The following is a 17094-nucleotide window of genomic DNA, read 5'->3' as shown; positions in this document are numbered from 1 at the left end:
CTGCCTCAGCCTTGGGTCTGGTTCTTTGAGTTCCTTTTTTCCCAAAATCCTGAATTTCGGTGCTGAGCCTTCACTTTGGACGTTGAAATCCAAATCTTGTGGAGCAGGAGCTCGTGGTGTCTTGGACTTGAGGCAAAATGGGTTTATTCTATAAAATTTGACCTTATTTTGTAAGTGTTAAATAAGTTTTATGTCCAACTCGAAAGGAGAAATTAAATTTGAGGCATTTCTTTACACCATTTCTCCCTGAAGTACTTTCAGGTCTTATGGAGCAGATTTTTGGATCCTGAAATCCAAAGTGCAGCTGTAGAATTGGATTCTCCATTTTCCTCAGAGAGGAAAATTTTACTCCTTTTGCTCTGAACAAGGTTCAATCCCAGGATTTTGGGAAAAAAGGAACTCAAAGAAAAAGGAGAAAATAATTACAACAGGTTAAAAACCACCCAGCTGGGGAATAACTGTAAATGGAATTTGTATCATCCATTCTCACAACTGAGCCTTGTGTGAATACTGTGTTTAAATACTGTATTTTCAATCATGTTTTGTAAGAAAAAAAATATTAATTTCTGATAAACTGCACATTAGTGAGGCTTCTTTCAGGGTTCTCTATTTGCTATCCAAGTTTTACATTGCTATATATGCAAAATACATGTACATTGCAAAATATATTGCAAAAATACCATGTATTTTTGAAGCCTGAAGCTTCTTTGATATTCTGCTAAATAAAAAGCAGGTTGAATTTTTTTAAATTTTTTTTCACTAAATATATATATATATATATATATATATATATATCCCATGCTGCTGTGTTAATTTTTTTAAAGTATCTTTGATGAACAAAGAGATCTTAAATGAAAATTAGTTTGTGGCAGCTTAATACTGGGTTTTAGAGGAGGATGACAAACCAAGCGTATTCTTGCTGTTAGAGGATATAATTCCTAAGGAATTTTTCCTTTCCAAGATGTTCCTTTGGCAATTTGCAAACCACTCTGTCAACCTGAGTATGTTTTAGAAAGGAATATAAAATCTCAGGGCTGGGGCTGTGTTGTAATCCTGAGTCGTGGTTTCACCTCCACGTTTCACAGACATTTCTTCAGCTCCAAAACCCCTCCAAGAGTGGTGAGTTTTTTGGGTTTTTTTCTTTTTTTCTCTCAGAAGAGGCAAAAATGAGGTCCAGCTGAAAGCTTGTTGGAGTTTTTAAAGCGTGTTTACAGTGCTAAGAGGGGAATCTTTGGCTCCTGTGCTGCTGTTTCATATTCATGAACACTAAATTCATTCACATTTGATGCGTGTGACGCTGCTGAAAGGCCAAACAAACCTGCTGGGAAACCTTCAGCCAAGAATTGGGTATTGTCAGTGGGAAGAAAAAATATTTTCTTAGGTTTTATTTGCTTTAATCATCCTGCTGCTAATTCCGAGATTTTTTTCAACAAACAATTTTGTTGTTAGTATTAAAAAAAAAAAAAGAGGTTTGGTACCAAATAAAAATAGTATTATGTGATAGCTGTTCAAGAGAGCCAGTTTTAGCTGCTGAATATATTGCATCTAATTTATTGCCCTATTAGCTGAGAACAAAATTCTTCTGTATTTTTTTTCCTAGTCCATACAAAATACTTTTTAGAGTAATTTTATATATATATGTGTGTACAGCGTTTTGGGTTAGATTTATATCTTAATTTATTCTTCCAAACATGACTTTGATTATATAATTACCCCCCCCCAAAAAAATCAACCCACTTTAATATGCATAAATGCTCAGATTTTAATGTAAAAGTGGAATGTCTTTCTGCCTGGGCTTATTTTTAGCCCAGTTGCACTTAGGTTTAATTTACTGTAGACTTTCCCTTCAGAAAAATAACAATTTTGTTACCGAGTAGGTGTCACCAAGAATTAAACGCCCGAGCCGTAATTCCTCACACCTTTTTCCTGGTAGGATAAATCACCACCTTGCTGAGCTCTGATTTATCAGCCTTTTTGTGAAGTGTTCCGTGGTGATGTCGTGTCAAAGGTGGACCTTGTTCCTCGGGGTCCTTTCCCCTCCAAAAGCAGATTTATGGCCTGGGGCAGCCAACGTGTCCCAATTACGGGGCTGCCGTGGGACCAGTTCCCCTCTCAGAGCTGCTCTTTAATTTCTGACATTCAAAGCTGCTGGTAAAGGAGATTTTTTTTTTCCCCCCTGTGATTTTTAGTGTCCTGTGCTTTAAAATATGATTTTATCATTTATTGATACCGAGCCTAAACTCCGATTTTTTTGTGCGACGCGTCAACAGTGAATTTGTAATAAATCAGAGAAATCCTTCTATTTGATTGTTGGATGTGGATGTGGAGCTGACTTAGCACTAATAAAACATTGTAGAATATTTTAACACAACTCCATTTTTGCTCTTTTTCACTACGGGACACAGACTGAGCTGTAAATTCTGGTTTTAGCAGAAACCCTCAAGCGCGGTGTCCTAAAACCCTGCTCCGCCAAATTAATGCATTTTTATTTAAATAGACTGCTGACCTTTCAGATGGAATATGGTTCCCTTCCCAATGGCATGGGCTTTTTTTCCACATACATGGACGGCCCCAGGATTTTTTTTTTTTTTTTTTTTTTTTTTTTTTTTTTTTTTGTTGGCTTTTTTTTTTTTTTTACAGCTACGCTTTCAGTTCTGGATGACGTTTAGCCTTTGACCCAGCCACTTTCTTACAATAAACAGTTTGTTGATGAGAGCAGCTGCTGGGAAGATTGTTTCCAGACTGTTCTGCTGCAGCTGAGGAAGGAAAGGGAGCAAAATCTGGGGATGCACCTTACAGCCTCCTCCTCCTCCTCGTTCCTCCCCTCAAATCTGCTTTGTGCTGAGCAAAGCTCCAGCACCTCTTCCCATCCTTCTTCTGCCATCCCAATCCCCAAATGGGATTCCTTCTCCTCTGCTAAAGCCAGGAGAGATGCAGGTCAAACAAACTCAGTGTGAAGACCATAATTATTTACTTTATGTGTTGTTTTTAACCTATTGACTCTGATTTTTCATTATTTTCTCTACAAAAAGTGAGTTATCCTGACTTAGTTTTTATCAATCATTGAATCCTGACCTGGGCTCTGCTGCCTGTTGGATAAATGAGTTTTCTGCCTACACACGGCGCTTTTCAAAGCTAAATTTAATTTTGGATTCAGATTTAGGCAGGGATTTATGAGCAGTTGCTGGACGTGCAGTCCAGGAATGGGTTGAAATCTAAGATGCTTCGTGTTCAAAGCAATGGAGCTGCAATAATGAGGATAAGGGTACCTTGCAGCACTTTGTTAAAAATCTTTCCCTTTTTTGGATGAAGTATTCCACATATCAGTTGGGAAAATGGATCCACTCCTCTCTGTGCCTGTTTCAGCTGGGGTGATGCTGTGTTTGTGTAATGCAATACTTGTTTTTAAAACCATGTTGAAGAGTGGAGACAAAAATAAAGCACTCGACAAAGTCTCTGCAATGATCTTTCAGAGCTTTTTCTGCCTCTCTTCAGCTAAATAACCACCCAAACCTGAAATAACCTCTGGAGACCCCCTAAAAATTAGCTTAGTTGGGAATTCAGAAAGTCACCAACCCTGCTGCCATCTTTCTAAATGTTCCTCTGTGCTTTGTGCACTCGAAATCTCCTGGTTCGCACCGTGCCTCAGTTTAGGAAATATAAAAATATTATTAATAAACTGAAACAGATTTCCAGGCTCTGCAGAATCCTGGGAATGCACAGCCAAGTACCAGCCAAGTAACTCCAGTTCATGAGAACATGAAATGAAAATGTGCCTCAGTTGTAGGACAATAAAATCTTTATGAAGTTCTTCAGGCCATGGGGAAAGGAGGGAGTGGAGAAAATGGGGATTTAAAAGGGTCTTACCCTGTGAACTGAAACACCACTGGTGAAAATAATGGCCTGAAATTAATTGCAAACAGTTAATATTAAAAAGAGTTTTCTAAAAACTTCCTAAGAACTGGATTAATTTGAGTACTTGCTGTATTTCCAGATTGTGATTGTGTTGTAAAGAGGTTTTTGTGGTTAAAAGTTCTGTTTGTTCCCTTTGTTTCAGTTGTTAGAAAATCCAGCTCCAAACTTGCACTTCCTGAAGTCTGGAAGGGCAACGCTGAGGACTCAAGGCATGAATGTGCAGTTTGGGAGTGTTATTAAATATTAATGGCATCAGCATTGAAATTATTACTATTATTATTATTATTATTATTATTATTGATCTAATACCCATTCATCATCCCCTCCACTTTCTCTGTGATCTCCAAGAGATGATCTTTCCTCATTTCTCTGTCAAATTTCTGCATCTCTTTTTTTTTTCTTTTTTTTTATTCCTCTCATTTCTCCACTCTTCCTAGAGGAAAAGTCATTGTACTTTTTTTTTAAAGGAAAACAATGTATTTTAATGAATGATTGAGGCAGTAAATGTAAGATATCGTATTTTACAAAACCTCATTCAAAGGTAGGATTTGAAATGAATAAGGATAGTAGATAACATCATTTTCCTTCATATTATGTGAATTTACAGTAAATATATTTGTACATTTCTATGTTTACATATATGGTTTTAGATTTTAGTTTTGGTCACGTTAAATATAATTTCTATTGGATCCAAGAGATGCTGTGGAAGCTCTCCTGTGGTTAATTTAAATTTAACACCTTGAAATCTACAAGACTGTTGAGCAAAACTGTGTAAGACAAGGAGGACGTGGAGATATTTTTTATCTTTATGTGTTTGAATTTTTATATTTCAAGTTAAACTCAGAGGACAACCCTTCATTAAAATATTTCCTTTCCTATCAGTGCTAATAGAGGCTCCATAGGGATGAAATCTATACATTTGAGACCCTATTTGAATTGTATAATACTCCTTTGGGAGCAGGCAATTCTGGGAAAAAAAAAGAGCAGATTTTAGTCATATTGGAGGTGTGATGTCTGGTTTTACTCCAGACAGGCTCCTCTAAAAATTCAGTGCTTTATGCCTGTGTAATCCTCACTTGCTTGCAGTTTAAAAATATAGGCATTAAAAAAAAAAGTGTGTATATATATGTGTGTGTGTCTTGGTGTATATATAAAATATATTTTTTATTTTTATTTATATATATATATGTGTATATAAATATAATATATATATATAAATATAAATATATTAAATATATATATTGATCACTCCACCAGGTGATAATACATGAATCAGTGCATCAACTGGAAGCTTCTCAAAAAGAGAGGTAGTTAATTGGAAATCTTTAGATTTTTTTACAAAGGAAGGGAAAAAAACAGTTTTAATATCATGTTCTCTGTCTTCAAAAATTGGATATTTGACCTCGTTTCACAAGCACAGCTAAAGTGCAAGATTTTAATCCCAATATTGAGTGTTCAGGTGGAGCATCATGGCTCAAATCATCTCCTTTTCCCTGACAAGACAGGAGGGAGCTGATGGAAAATGTTTGCTTTATGGCATTGTATTTTTAGCTTTCATTTCATTTCGCCTCCACGTTTTTTAATAGGAACCAAATGAATTTGAGGCTGTTGGGTGAATTTTGTCTTAACAAAGAATTCCATTGATAGGGAGTTTTCAGGCCCATCGGTGGAGTTTGGTAGGAAAAGAGCAGCTCCCAAATCTGCCCAGTGAGAGATAAACTGCATTTATGAACATACAGATAAAAATTAAAAAAACACCCACATCCAAATCCTATCTGTATAAACAGATTGTAAGAATAAAGTCTTGGATTTGGGTTTATTTTCAGCCATTCCAACTGGGAGTTCTGGGAGTGCTCGGTGCAGAACTCTCCTTGTTTGACAGAGCCCAGGTGCAAATAAAATCTTCTCCATCAGGAGCTGTAATTTTCTGTTATTTTATACTACAGCAGAGAAGGCTCCAGATGCAGCTGGTTTTTGTCTCCCTCTTTCCTTCTTGGTTGTTCAAACTCAACCTCTAAGTGAGCGCTGGGGAAAAGTGAAACTTAATGATTATGAAATTAAAAAGAATTTTAAACAGCGAGAGCGAACTTCTGTTACAGAGCAGATTCTGCACACACCTGACCAAACCCTTAAAATTATAGAAAGCAGATGTGAAACCATAAATAAAATCCAGCTTTTGCTCTTCCTTCTTTGTGTTATAGTTGCCACAACTCTGCTGATGAGTGGAGGAGCCGAGTGTGCAGTAGCTTCACTTTGTATTTCTGGGAATTTTGGGAATTACTGTCCTCTCCATCTCCCTTCTTACTCAGAGTTTTTCAGTCAGTGCCACTCTCAGTCTGACAAATCAGAATTTTCCTGGCATGTCCCTGGGTACCAAATCAGTGCTTGGAAATTCCCAATCTCTCTTTGGTTCTCTTTTAAAGATTTAAATTGAGCTTTGGCGTGTGGAGAATTCATTAGTGAGAGGCGTTGGGTAGTTTCTGTTGGTGCAGAGCTTTTCTGCTTTTGGTGACTCTTCTTTTAAATAGTGCATTGAAATTACATTTTTTACTATTTAAAATACACATAGAAAGATTTTCTTCTTAAAATATTAAACTTGTAGATGAATATTTTAACTGGGAAAAGTTGAGTAGCTCTCTTGTCACCGAGCTGTTGGGTTGGGATGTGAAATTTAATTCTTACTTTGAGAAAGAAGGAAATATCTTTGCTTTAGGGAATGTACTTTTGAAAAGTGTGATTGGAAGAAAAAACCCCCACAGTTTGATAGGAAATAATGGCTTTATTTGGATGGAGGAGAACAGGATTAAATTAGATATTAGGAAGAAATTATTCCCTGGGAGGGTGGGGATGCCCTGGCAAAGGTGCCCAGAGAGGTTGAGGATTCCCCAAACCTAAAAGTGCCCAAGGCCAGGTTGGACACTGGGGCTTGGAGCAGCCTGGGACAGTGGGAGGTGTCCCTGCCATGGCAGGGGTGGCACTGGATGATCTTTAAAATCCCTTCCAAACCCTTCTGGGATTCTGTACTTCATCAAATTTCATTTGGCTTGGCTTCAGTTCTGCCCAAACCTGACAAAGAACAGTTCCAGGATTTATTTGTGCCACCCTACAACCAGTTTAGTTATTAAATTTTCAGAGTGTATGGCTGGTGGGTTGTGAAATCCAGATCTGCCATGATGTTGTGTGTGTGAGTAGCTGCAGATCCTGTCAGAGCCTGAACACGGAACAGCTGCAGCTCCTGGGATTCCTCAATCCCTTCAAGCCTGGAGCAGCATCTCCCAGGATTGCTATGATGGGCAGGGAAAGATGTGTCCAGCAGTTTTTGGGTGTTCCCTGCCCTGTGCTGGATGCCTGGGCTGCTCCCAGAGGTGTCCAGGAGGTTCCTGAGCCAACACTTCTCGTGTCAGTGGCCACCAGAGGCTGCTGCAGAACGGCGGATGCTGCTGGGATGGGAGAGGTTGGGAATTCCGGCTGGATCACAGCTTAAATCACACACTTCTGACATAATTATATTCCTATTCAATGGAGTTGAAGCAGAAATTACCCCTGACTCTACATATAAGTTTATTTAATTATACAGTAATGCTATTTTTTGTGTGCCAGTGTAATTTTAGGGACAGCTCAGTAGTTCAGCATCCATGTGTGTGTGAAGGAAGTTGTTACAGTAAAAATTAAGAGTAGGAGAGATTGGGAATTCCAGCTGGATCCTCAGCTTCAATCACACAGTTTTGACATGATCATATTCCTGTTCAATGGATTTAAGGCAGAAATTAACCCTGAATCCACATATAAGTTTATTTAATTATACAGTAATGCTATTTTTTCTGTGCCAATGTAATTTTAGGGACAGCTCAGTGGTTCAGCATCCCTGTTCCTGGAACTTTGTGTGAAGGAAGTTGTTACAGTAAAAATTAAGAATAGGAGAGGTTGGGAATTCCAGCTGGATCCTTGGTTTAAATCACACAGTTCTGACATAATTATATTCGTGTTCAGTGGAGTTGTAGCAGAAATTAACCCTGACTCCACATATATGTTTATTTCATTATATAAAAATGTTATTTTTTGTGTGCCAGTGTAATTTTAGGGACAACTCACTGGTTCAGCATCCCTGTTCCTGGCACTTTGTGTGAAGGAAGTTGTTGTAGTAAAAATTAAGAATAAGAGAGGTTGGGAGTTCCAGCTGGATCCTCACCTTCAGTCACACAGTTTTGACATCATTATATCCATGTTCAATGGACTTGAGGCAGGAATTAACCCTGACTCCACATATAAGTTTATTTCATTATACAACAATGTAATTTCTTCTGTGCGATTATATTAATTATTTCATTATGTTATATTTGTGGATTTGAAGCAGAAATTAACCCTGACTTTGCATATGAGTTTATTTCTTTGTACAATAGTATTATTTTTTCTGTACCAGTGTAATTTTAGGGACAGCTCAGTGGTTCAGCATCCCTGTTCCTGGAACTGTGTGTGAAGAAAGTTGTTACAGTAAAAAATAAGAATAGGAGAGGTTGGGAATTCCAGCTGGATCCTCGGCTTTAGTCACACAGTTTTGACATCATTATATTTGTGTTCAGTGGAGTTGTAGCAGAAATTAACCCTGACTCCACATATAAGTTTATTTCATTATACAACAATGTTATTTCTTCTGTGCCATTATATTCACTATTTCATTATGTTATATTTGTGGATTTGAAGCAGAAATTAACCATGACTTTGCATATAAGTTTATTTCATTGTACAATAGTATTATTTTTTCTGTACCAATGTGATTTTAGGGACAGCTCACTGGTTCGGCATCCCTGTTCCTGGAACTGTGTGTGAAGGAAGTTATTATAGTAAAAATTAAGAATGGGAGAGATTGGGAATTCCAGCTGGATTCTTGGTTTAAATCACACACTTCTGACATGATTATATTCCTGTTCAGTGGAGTTGTAGCAGAAATTAAACTTGACTCCACCTATAAGTTTATTTCATTATACAACAATGTTATTTTTTTCTGTGCCAGAAACAATGGGTCAGAACAATGTTATTTTTTCTGTGTAGTTTTAGGGATAGCTCAGTGGTTCAGCATTCCTGGAACTTTGTGTGAAGGAAGATCTTACACCAAAAATTCGTTTTTCTACTGTGACCAGTGCTTGCAACTTTGTTAAACGTGTAAACCCATATTTTCTTAGGAATTTGTAAAAATCCCCGTCCTTGATGGTGTGTTTAGATTTTTGATCAGCTCAATAAGCACATGGACATGATGAGGGAAATTAGCTTGAGAATTAAACACATACAACAATTCTTAAATGGTTCAGGATGTGTTAGAAGCAGTGAAATCAAGAAGTTTGCCTAAAATCTCTGGGGAAAAATCACTTGAAATAATATACTCAGGGGAGTACATGCTTGGGATTGTGTGGCATATCTGTAATATCACACAGAAATATTTTGTTCTGTTGTGCTATTTTGTTATTTTCAGAAAATATTCTGCAGCAAAAACACATCACGATCATCACAATTTCATTATTTATTTGCTGTGTCATCACACTTTAGTCTCCTTTATTTTGTAACTTAATTTCTGTCAGACTGTAAACCCATCCTTAGGTGAGTTAAAATTGATGAGTTCAAATGATGAGTAAGAAAAGAGAATTAAAATTCTGTTTCTGTGTGTAGGACTTGCACATCCAGCGCTGCTGCTGAGTGGATTTCTGTGTTTGGAAAGCAGGAGGAAAACACTCTGTGATTAAGCACAGTTTTTCCATGTTCTCCCTGACAGAAATGAAAGCTGTAATTTTTCTAAATATCAGTTACAGCCAATCACTTACTGCAGGGTATGTAAAACAAGTAGGATAACGTGTAAGGAATTTATTTATTCTGTCAAAGCTCTGCTGTTACACTGAGTGAAGGTGCAAGGCAAAGAAATGCTCACAAAACCTTTAATCATCATCACATCATCATTTATGATGCAGGGCAAAAAGAAAAAAAAAGGGGGGGAGAAAGGAAATATTTAAAAATATTTTATCCAAGAGTTTGGAAAGAAAATATTTGGAGGGAGCTTTAGGAAAGCAAGATATGAGGAGTAATTTCTCTGTAACTAAAATTTAGCTGCTGAGTCTCTCTGAGGTTGTCCTGGGGCTTGGAACCAAGTGCTTGACAGGATTTGGGAAAAAAAAAATCTTTTCTTTGGTGCTGCAGGGCTGACACTCAGCAGAGGCAGCAAAGGCTGTGAAATGTGAGAACAGGTCATTCCTGGGGGTTGGAAATCCAGAGGAAGGTGTGAGGAGCAGGAGTGCTCATTCCTTCTCCAGGTAGAGGAGTGGGATCTGGGAAAGAGGAGACTTTCCTCGGACAGATAACTGTTCATGGGAAGTTTGCTCTCAGTGTGTGGTTTGTGGGTTTTGAAGAGTTGGGCTGGAGCTCAGAGGTGTCCTGTTCAAGGGCAGGATAGTTTAGTCCTGCCTCCAACACTCACACGGGAAACGTGTTCCAGTTCCCAGGTACAGCAGGGATGGGAATGAGAGGTGTGGATTTGGTTAGGACCTTTTTATTTAAAAATCAGAGCTCTTCCTCTTGGCAGTTTGAGGGCAAGACTCTCTAGTGCCTTATTTCCAGTCAAATTGATGCTAGAATTTTTTGTGGTTTTATTTATCACATAAAAGGCAACTTCAGCTCTCTGAAATTGAAGCTTCACACTGAGCAGAAAGTCCCAGAATCTGTGTTGGTGGCTGTTCCTAAAGATGTGGCAAACATTTCATATCAAACCTCTCAAAGCAGAATTAGTTATCTCCAGGAAGAGTGAATGTGGAGCAGTTGTTTCAGGGTGTCACCACATGGGTACTAATAGTAGTAAATCATCCCTTAGCTGAAGGTAAGAGCTGTTCTAGCAAATATTCCACAGAGAAATCAGTAAATGTTTTTTTTTAACTGCTGGTTCAACCTTTAAATGGAGTCTTAGTGATGGACCAAAGGGCTTCTTCCAGCAGAGGATCTCAGCACATTGAGAAACCTGCAGGAAGCAGATGAATGTGTGCACTCCATGCTTCAGGATGTAGGAAGACCACTACAAACCCTGCTACAGGGAAAAAAATAATTAAAAATTAAGGTTAATTAATGTTCAAAGGAGTGTGATCTCACCTCTAGGACAGTATCGAATAGTCAAGCCAAGCTGGACTAGAACAAGTAGCAGAACTTAGTTTCTGAAGAGGAAACAGAGTCAATTTCCCTGTTTTTAAGTAGATTTATTAAATAAAAATGTTTTTTGAGGAATTTTTGGAGGAATTCACATGGTGTGATCTGTCCTTCTCATTTTATTGCCCTTCCCTGCAGGAAATCCACCTTGCTTTCCTCAAGTGGCTGGAGGGAAACGTGGATGCGGAGGGACTGAGGGCATCCAGCAAAGTGTCCCTGAAGTTCATTTCATCCTGCGAGTCCAAAGTGGAGGTGACGCCGTCCCTGATGCCGGTGCTCACAGAGATGAGCAGTTTCTCCTCACAACATTTCAGCCTGGAGACCTACCAGCAGCACCTCCAAACCAAGAAGTTGGGAAAGATCCTTCTTTTCACCGAGGTGACCACAACAACCATGAATCTTCTGGATGGGTAAGATGGGGATCCAGGGCATCCTCAATTAACTTTCTGACTGGGAATTCCTAATTATGGTAACACACAATGTTACTATAAAGTAGAGGACTTCATGTTGACATGATATTAATTGGTAATATATAAAATACTGAGCCATAAAAAGTGAGGAAAGCTGAGTGAGACAGGTTTTTAACTTGGTAGTGGAGTTTAATTTTTACTCCTCTGAACATCGCCATAAGAAGATGTAATTTAATATATATATATAAAAATATATATATATTATAAAAATATTTAAAATCTAAAATATATATACAAATAATAAATAAATAATAAATAATATCTATGTATATAATATAAAATATATAAAATATAAAATATTCCTATTTATTAGATGAAATTCATTCTCTAGTGCAAGTTATTCTCTAAGCCTGTTACTTGAGTAGAGAGATACCAAGCAGGTTGTGCCCTTAATTTTAACACTCCTGTTTGCTCTCATTTCATTTTTGTTGAATATTTCCCTAAAATGCTCTTTAGTGCTTGGTTTGGGTTTTTAAAACGTGGATTAGGGTTCTGGTAGAGGTTCTTTCATCATCACACAGATGAGCCTTGTGAATGAGCTGTGGGATACCTTAGAGGAGGGTTGTTCATTGGAGTTTAAATGGGATTAAGTGATAGGAAAATCACAGGTACTAAATCTCAGCTTGGAGTCTGTGTACAAAGGCTGCACTGTTGTGTTTAGTGGAAATTTGATGGAAAAAAACTGTCTTGGGGAAGTTGTTGCTCTTCAGGACAGAAACTCCAAGCCTGCAGCTGTAAATTCTTGTGGCAGCTAGTTTTGAATATCAGGGTTAATTGATGTGCAGAAATTGCAGATGAATTTTACAGGTGAAAAACAACCTCAGGAATTTCATTTGGGATTTTTTTTTTTCTTTAATGGAGATTAAATTGTCTTGAGCATTGTTGTCACTGATGAGTTTACCAACAAAAATGGCTTCAGTTCTGAGCCTGAGAACCTAAATTACAATTTATGGACAAATCCAAATTTTAATTCCAAACCATTATCTGTGTGTCCAAACATCCACACTCTAAAAAAAAATAGTTGCTGTTTGATTTTGCCAATCCTCTCCCCCAGATTTACATCCTGCAGCTGATTTTGCAGTGGCTTTTGCAGAGATAGAGACTTGCCAGTTTGATAAGAGTTATTTTATAGAAGTACAATTATTTGTGGCATTTGCTTCTTCATTTTCAGTGCTCACAGCATGTTGAGCCCACAGGGTTGAAAGGAGGACTTGGTGAAGAAATTGGTGATAATTGAATAAATCAAGAGATTTCTTCCCTCACAGTTGGTTTTTGGCTCTCAGTAACTTTGTTCCAACATCTCAGTAAAATGAAGTGTTTAATTCAGACTTTTGTGGTTTGATTTGGATCAAGCTAAATAGAAACTTATCAATTTATGAAAGATGTAAATTATCAAGGCAAAGGAGATAAGAGAAGCAGTCTTGGTTTTTCAGGTATGTTTAAAGGTTGCTTTTTTATGTTAAGTAATCCAAATACAGTGAAGTGCTCACAGATGTGAAATCTTCAAGATTTCCCCCATCATGATGAGGCTTAAATAGTTCATTTTCAGGTAAGTTGTAAACTACAAGTCCTTATGCTGGGAAGATGGTCCTAGATTATAATTTCAATTAAAAATATGAATTTAATAATAATCTATCTTAGATTAAGTTTATCTTACAAAAAAACCTTTGTTTTATTTAGTTAAAATAATTGTTTTAAGTATTATGATTGATGATGTAAATACTCTGTTGTCGTGGATAATGGAATAATGTAATCCTTGTGATTTGCAGTTCAGTGAAGAGCCTTGAGATTTAAATTATAATATTTCATAATATTATAGATGCAATATATAATCTATATTATATATAGATATACTCTAGAAATTGATGCAAAAATCAGGTAATTTTTACTGGGGGAGAAAGTTGTTGGGTTTTTAAGGTGCTTCCAAAGGAACCAATAGGAATTTGTTAGGATATGTGTGTGGTGCTCGTGTCTCGTTGTCATTTCTTAATGAAAGGAAAACACATCTCAGGAAAAATAATTCTCTTTGCCTTAAGAAATAAGAGTTAGTTATTGATCCTTGAGGATTCCTAGAAAAACATTGCAACAGTTTCTTTATTGCATGAGGGACTCTGTTAGGGTCTCTTCCAAATTTGACTCTCTCACATTTTACCAAGTTTTCATGGTTCAAAATATACAGACATCTCAAGAACTTAATAAGATTTGTCCTAAATTTTTTAATTGGTAGATTATCCAAAAAAATTCAGCATTTAACTTCTGTGACTTCACATTTTCTCCTACCTCTCCCACCAACTGGCTGCCAAACTTTGCCCTCTCCTTTTTCCACCTCCCCAAACTTCCATACCCCCCCAAAAAAATGAAGAGATGGAAGAAGGGGGTAGAAAAAAAAAGAGGCTGGAATTAATTTAATGGCTGAGCAACCTCACAGTAGAGAAACAGCCGGAGCCTAATAGGGGCCTTTGTCTGCATTTCCACCCTGGCTGGGAACGTGCCAGTCAAAAGTCAGGCAGGAGGAACAGGTGGGAACTATTAGACCTGTCATAAAGTTTGAAAAATTGATTCTGGAGGCTGAGGGAATAGATTGGACTTGACAGTGTTGTCCTCAAGATTCTAAGGGAAAGTCGTGTCGTTTAATTTGGGATCCCTTGATTGTTCATTAGCCCTCCAGATGGTGATTGGGGGAGTTTGGTGTTCACTGTTACTGTCCCTGGCCTGGGTTTGTGTGTCCTGAGGTCACAGCAGAGTGGGAATTCACCTGTAGGTGCCCAAAATTTAATGGCATCGGCCCAATTGTCAAATAAAAATTCCTTCAAATGTTGTAGTTTGTTTTAAATGATCAATATTCCTTCTGTGGTTTCACGTTAAAAGTCCTTTCAGGCTGTTTTTTCAAAGCACTGTAGCTTTTATTTCTCAAACTGGAATTTCAAATCCTCCCCAAACATTGGGTTTTTTTTTTTCTCTAGAAGGAAATCCTTTCTGTGAGAATTCACCTGTAGGTGCCCAAAATTTAATGGCATCGGCCCAATTGTCAAATAAAAATTCCTTCAAATGTCGTCCGTTGTTTTAAATGATCAATATTCCTTCTGTGGTTTCATGTTAAAAGTCCTTTCAGGCTGTTTTTTCAAAGCACTACAGCTTTTATTTCTCAAACTGGAATTTCAAATCCTCCCCAAATGTTGTTTTTTTTTTTTTTCTCTAGAAGGAAATTCTTTCTGTGAGTTTCAGAAACCTTTTTTTTTCCCAGATGTTTATCCTAATGCCACCTGAGCAGGTTAACCTTGCCAGAAACAGTTCCCACTTTCTGTGGCTCCTCAAGAACATCTCTGGGAGTGCAGGTTTTCAAATGAAACCGTTGTTTTTGAGGCTGCATCTGATACAAGTGTAACATTGTAGAGACACACTTATTACACTCATAAGGCTTCAGATTAAACAAAGAAAACATTTCTATTTCTAATATTTCTAATTGGCTGGAATGGTTTGGTAAGCATTTCATTAAAAATTAAATTAATGAGATAGAAATTTCAGTTTTATTCTTTATCTTAGATCCTGTTTCAGTATTTTAGTTGGCAGAAAATTTGATTTACACGTGGCTAAGCCAGCATGGGATATATTCTGTATGAAATGCCATCATGGATCCCTTTCCCCCAGTATTTAAAGAAGCACAAAGTGCCATTGTTAGGGAAGGTTTGACACAAAAGTGGTGAATTTTAGTGGAAGTGAAATGTGGGCTGAGGTTCCTTTCATAACTGCTGAATAGGATATTTAAATAAAATGTCAATTGAGAACAAACAGTTTCCAAACAGCCAAAAGCTTTGCAGAAGAAAATCTTTTCCATTGTTGGTGCCCTTTTACTTTTCCACATTCATACTGCTGAATTTTGAAAAAAAATGAACTGCAGCTCTAGTTTTGGGAAGTGGGCATGAAGACTCATTTTATTTGAAAACTCTTGGTTTAGTTGAACTGAAATATGGACGATGCTGGTGCAGGTCTGAGTTAAGGAAAACCAGTGTGTAATTGAAGGAGATGGGAATGGCACTTCAGGGGCAAACAAACTGAGATTGACAAACTGTGTTAGGGGCTGGGGGATTTTTAATTTGGTTTTCAAGTCCTTGGGATGTTTTACTCCGTGTTTAGTTATTCCTTGTACTTTGGTGATCCCCCTTATTCTCCACCGAAACTGTATTTTTGAAAAACTGAATGATTGGGATGAGCTTTTCCACCCTTTCCACCCAAACCATTCCATGGTTCCATGATAATCTTTTTATTTTTATCATGGTGACACTCTCCCAGTACATTATTAGCCTGCTAAAAATGAGTATTTTATCACCAACATTAACATTTTAATCAACTAAATAAATCATCTCCTTCCACCCTCCTCTCTCAGGGATTTTGGTTGGGGAGTTGGAGAATACCATGATGTGCAGGAAGGAATCTTCCTTGCAGGAAAGGTGCCTTTTCTCTCAGGAAATAGGAGATGGAAATAGGAATTTATAAAACCTTTTGCTGTTCTGTAGGTTAGATGCATTTAAACACATCTTTCTGTACTCAAATCTTTTCTGCAGCTACACAACCCAAAATAATTTGTCACTTTGGATATCGAGGTCACCATAGTTCATATTGCCTTTAAAAAGTCAGATCCTTTGATTTTGTTAAACTGTAGGATGGGATAGGAATGTTTTGCTTGATTAATGTCTTACTTATAATCCAAAGTTTGATACTAAGAGCAATAGACCTTCTCTTTATATTCCTAGATATAGGAATATATATATATACACACACATATATATGTGTGTATATATATATTATACTCCTTCATCATTTACATCACTTTTATTACTAACTTTTATGCTTCCATTTTTTAATTTATTTACATGGTTGAAGGACTTTTTATGCTCAAAAAAAAAAAAGCTGGTGCATTAAATAGCTGCTTCTGTGCTTTCCTTCCTTAAGGCTGTATTTTTATATTCAGCATTTTGTGCCTTCCTTTGGTGCTAAAGTCCAGCTCAAATAACAGAGTAAGGTTTGTTTCCCTTAAATCAAATCAAATTAAGTTCAACAGTAGGGGGGTTGTTTTTGGGGGGCTAATTTAGTTTTAAATGTATAATATTTCATACTTTATTCTGCCATTCATTTACGGGCAGTGATTTGCACCAGCCAGCGCTGGAGGAAACTGATAACAAAAAATCACGTAGGAATTTTTCTTGATGCAGCCAAGAGTCTGTTCCCTCCCTGGAAAAAGGGAAGGAATTGGGAAGTTTTTGGCACTGATTTGGTCCTGTGCCATTCCCAGACCCTCCCCTGCCACTCCATTGTCCATGAAACGCTCGCTTGAAAGATTTTTCTCTTGGGATTTGTCTCCTTTGCGTCGGTTTTCCCTGATTTTCTTCCCACCTGTCGCGCCCCATTCCCGAACAATCAGATCCCTATTTTCCTGTCACGCACCTTGTGTGCCCGATTTTCCATGGAACTGGAGGCAAAATACGCCTTTCTTTTCTTTTTCTTTTTTTGTCATGTAAAAAAATCAGTGGATTTT

General features: G+C 37.4%; 1 protein-coding gene across 1 annotated transcript in view; it reads left to right on the top strand.

The window, feature by feature from the left end:
• The window catches only part of HLCS (holocarboxylase synthetase), a gene marked incomplete at its 5' end in the record, with an annotated part of 120756 nt that overhangs the window by 24655 nt on the left and 79007 nt on the right, over positions 1-17094 (top strand). Inside the window, one exon of the mRNA XM_083884098.1 lies at positions 11230-11501. Within this exon, the coding sequence (XP_083740224.1) occupies positions 11230-11501 (272 nt within the window). The remainder of the gene's footprint in view (positions 1-11229; positions 11502-17094) is intronic.

This window comes from Zosterops lateralis (genome assembly GCF_965231275.1).
Source record: "Zosterops lateralis genome assembly, chromosome: 2".
In the NCBI taxonomy this organism is placed as follows: Eukaryota; Metazoa; Chordata; class Aves; order Passeriformes; family Zosteropidae; genus Zosterops; species Zosterops lateralis.
This window is presented reverse-complemented; position numbering and strand designations above follow the sequence as displayed.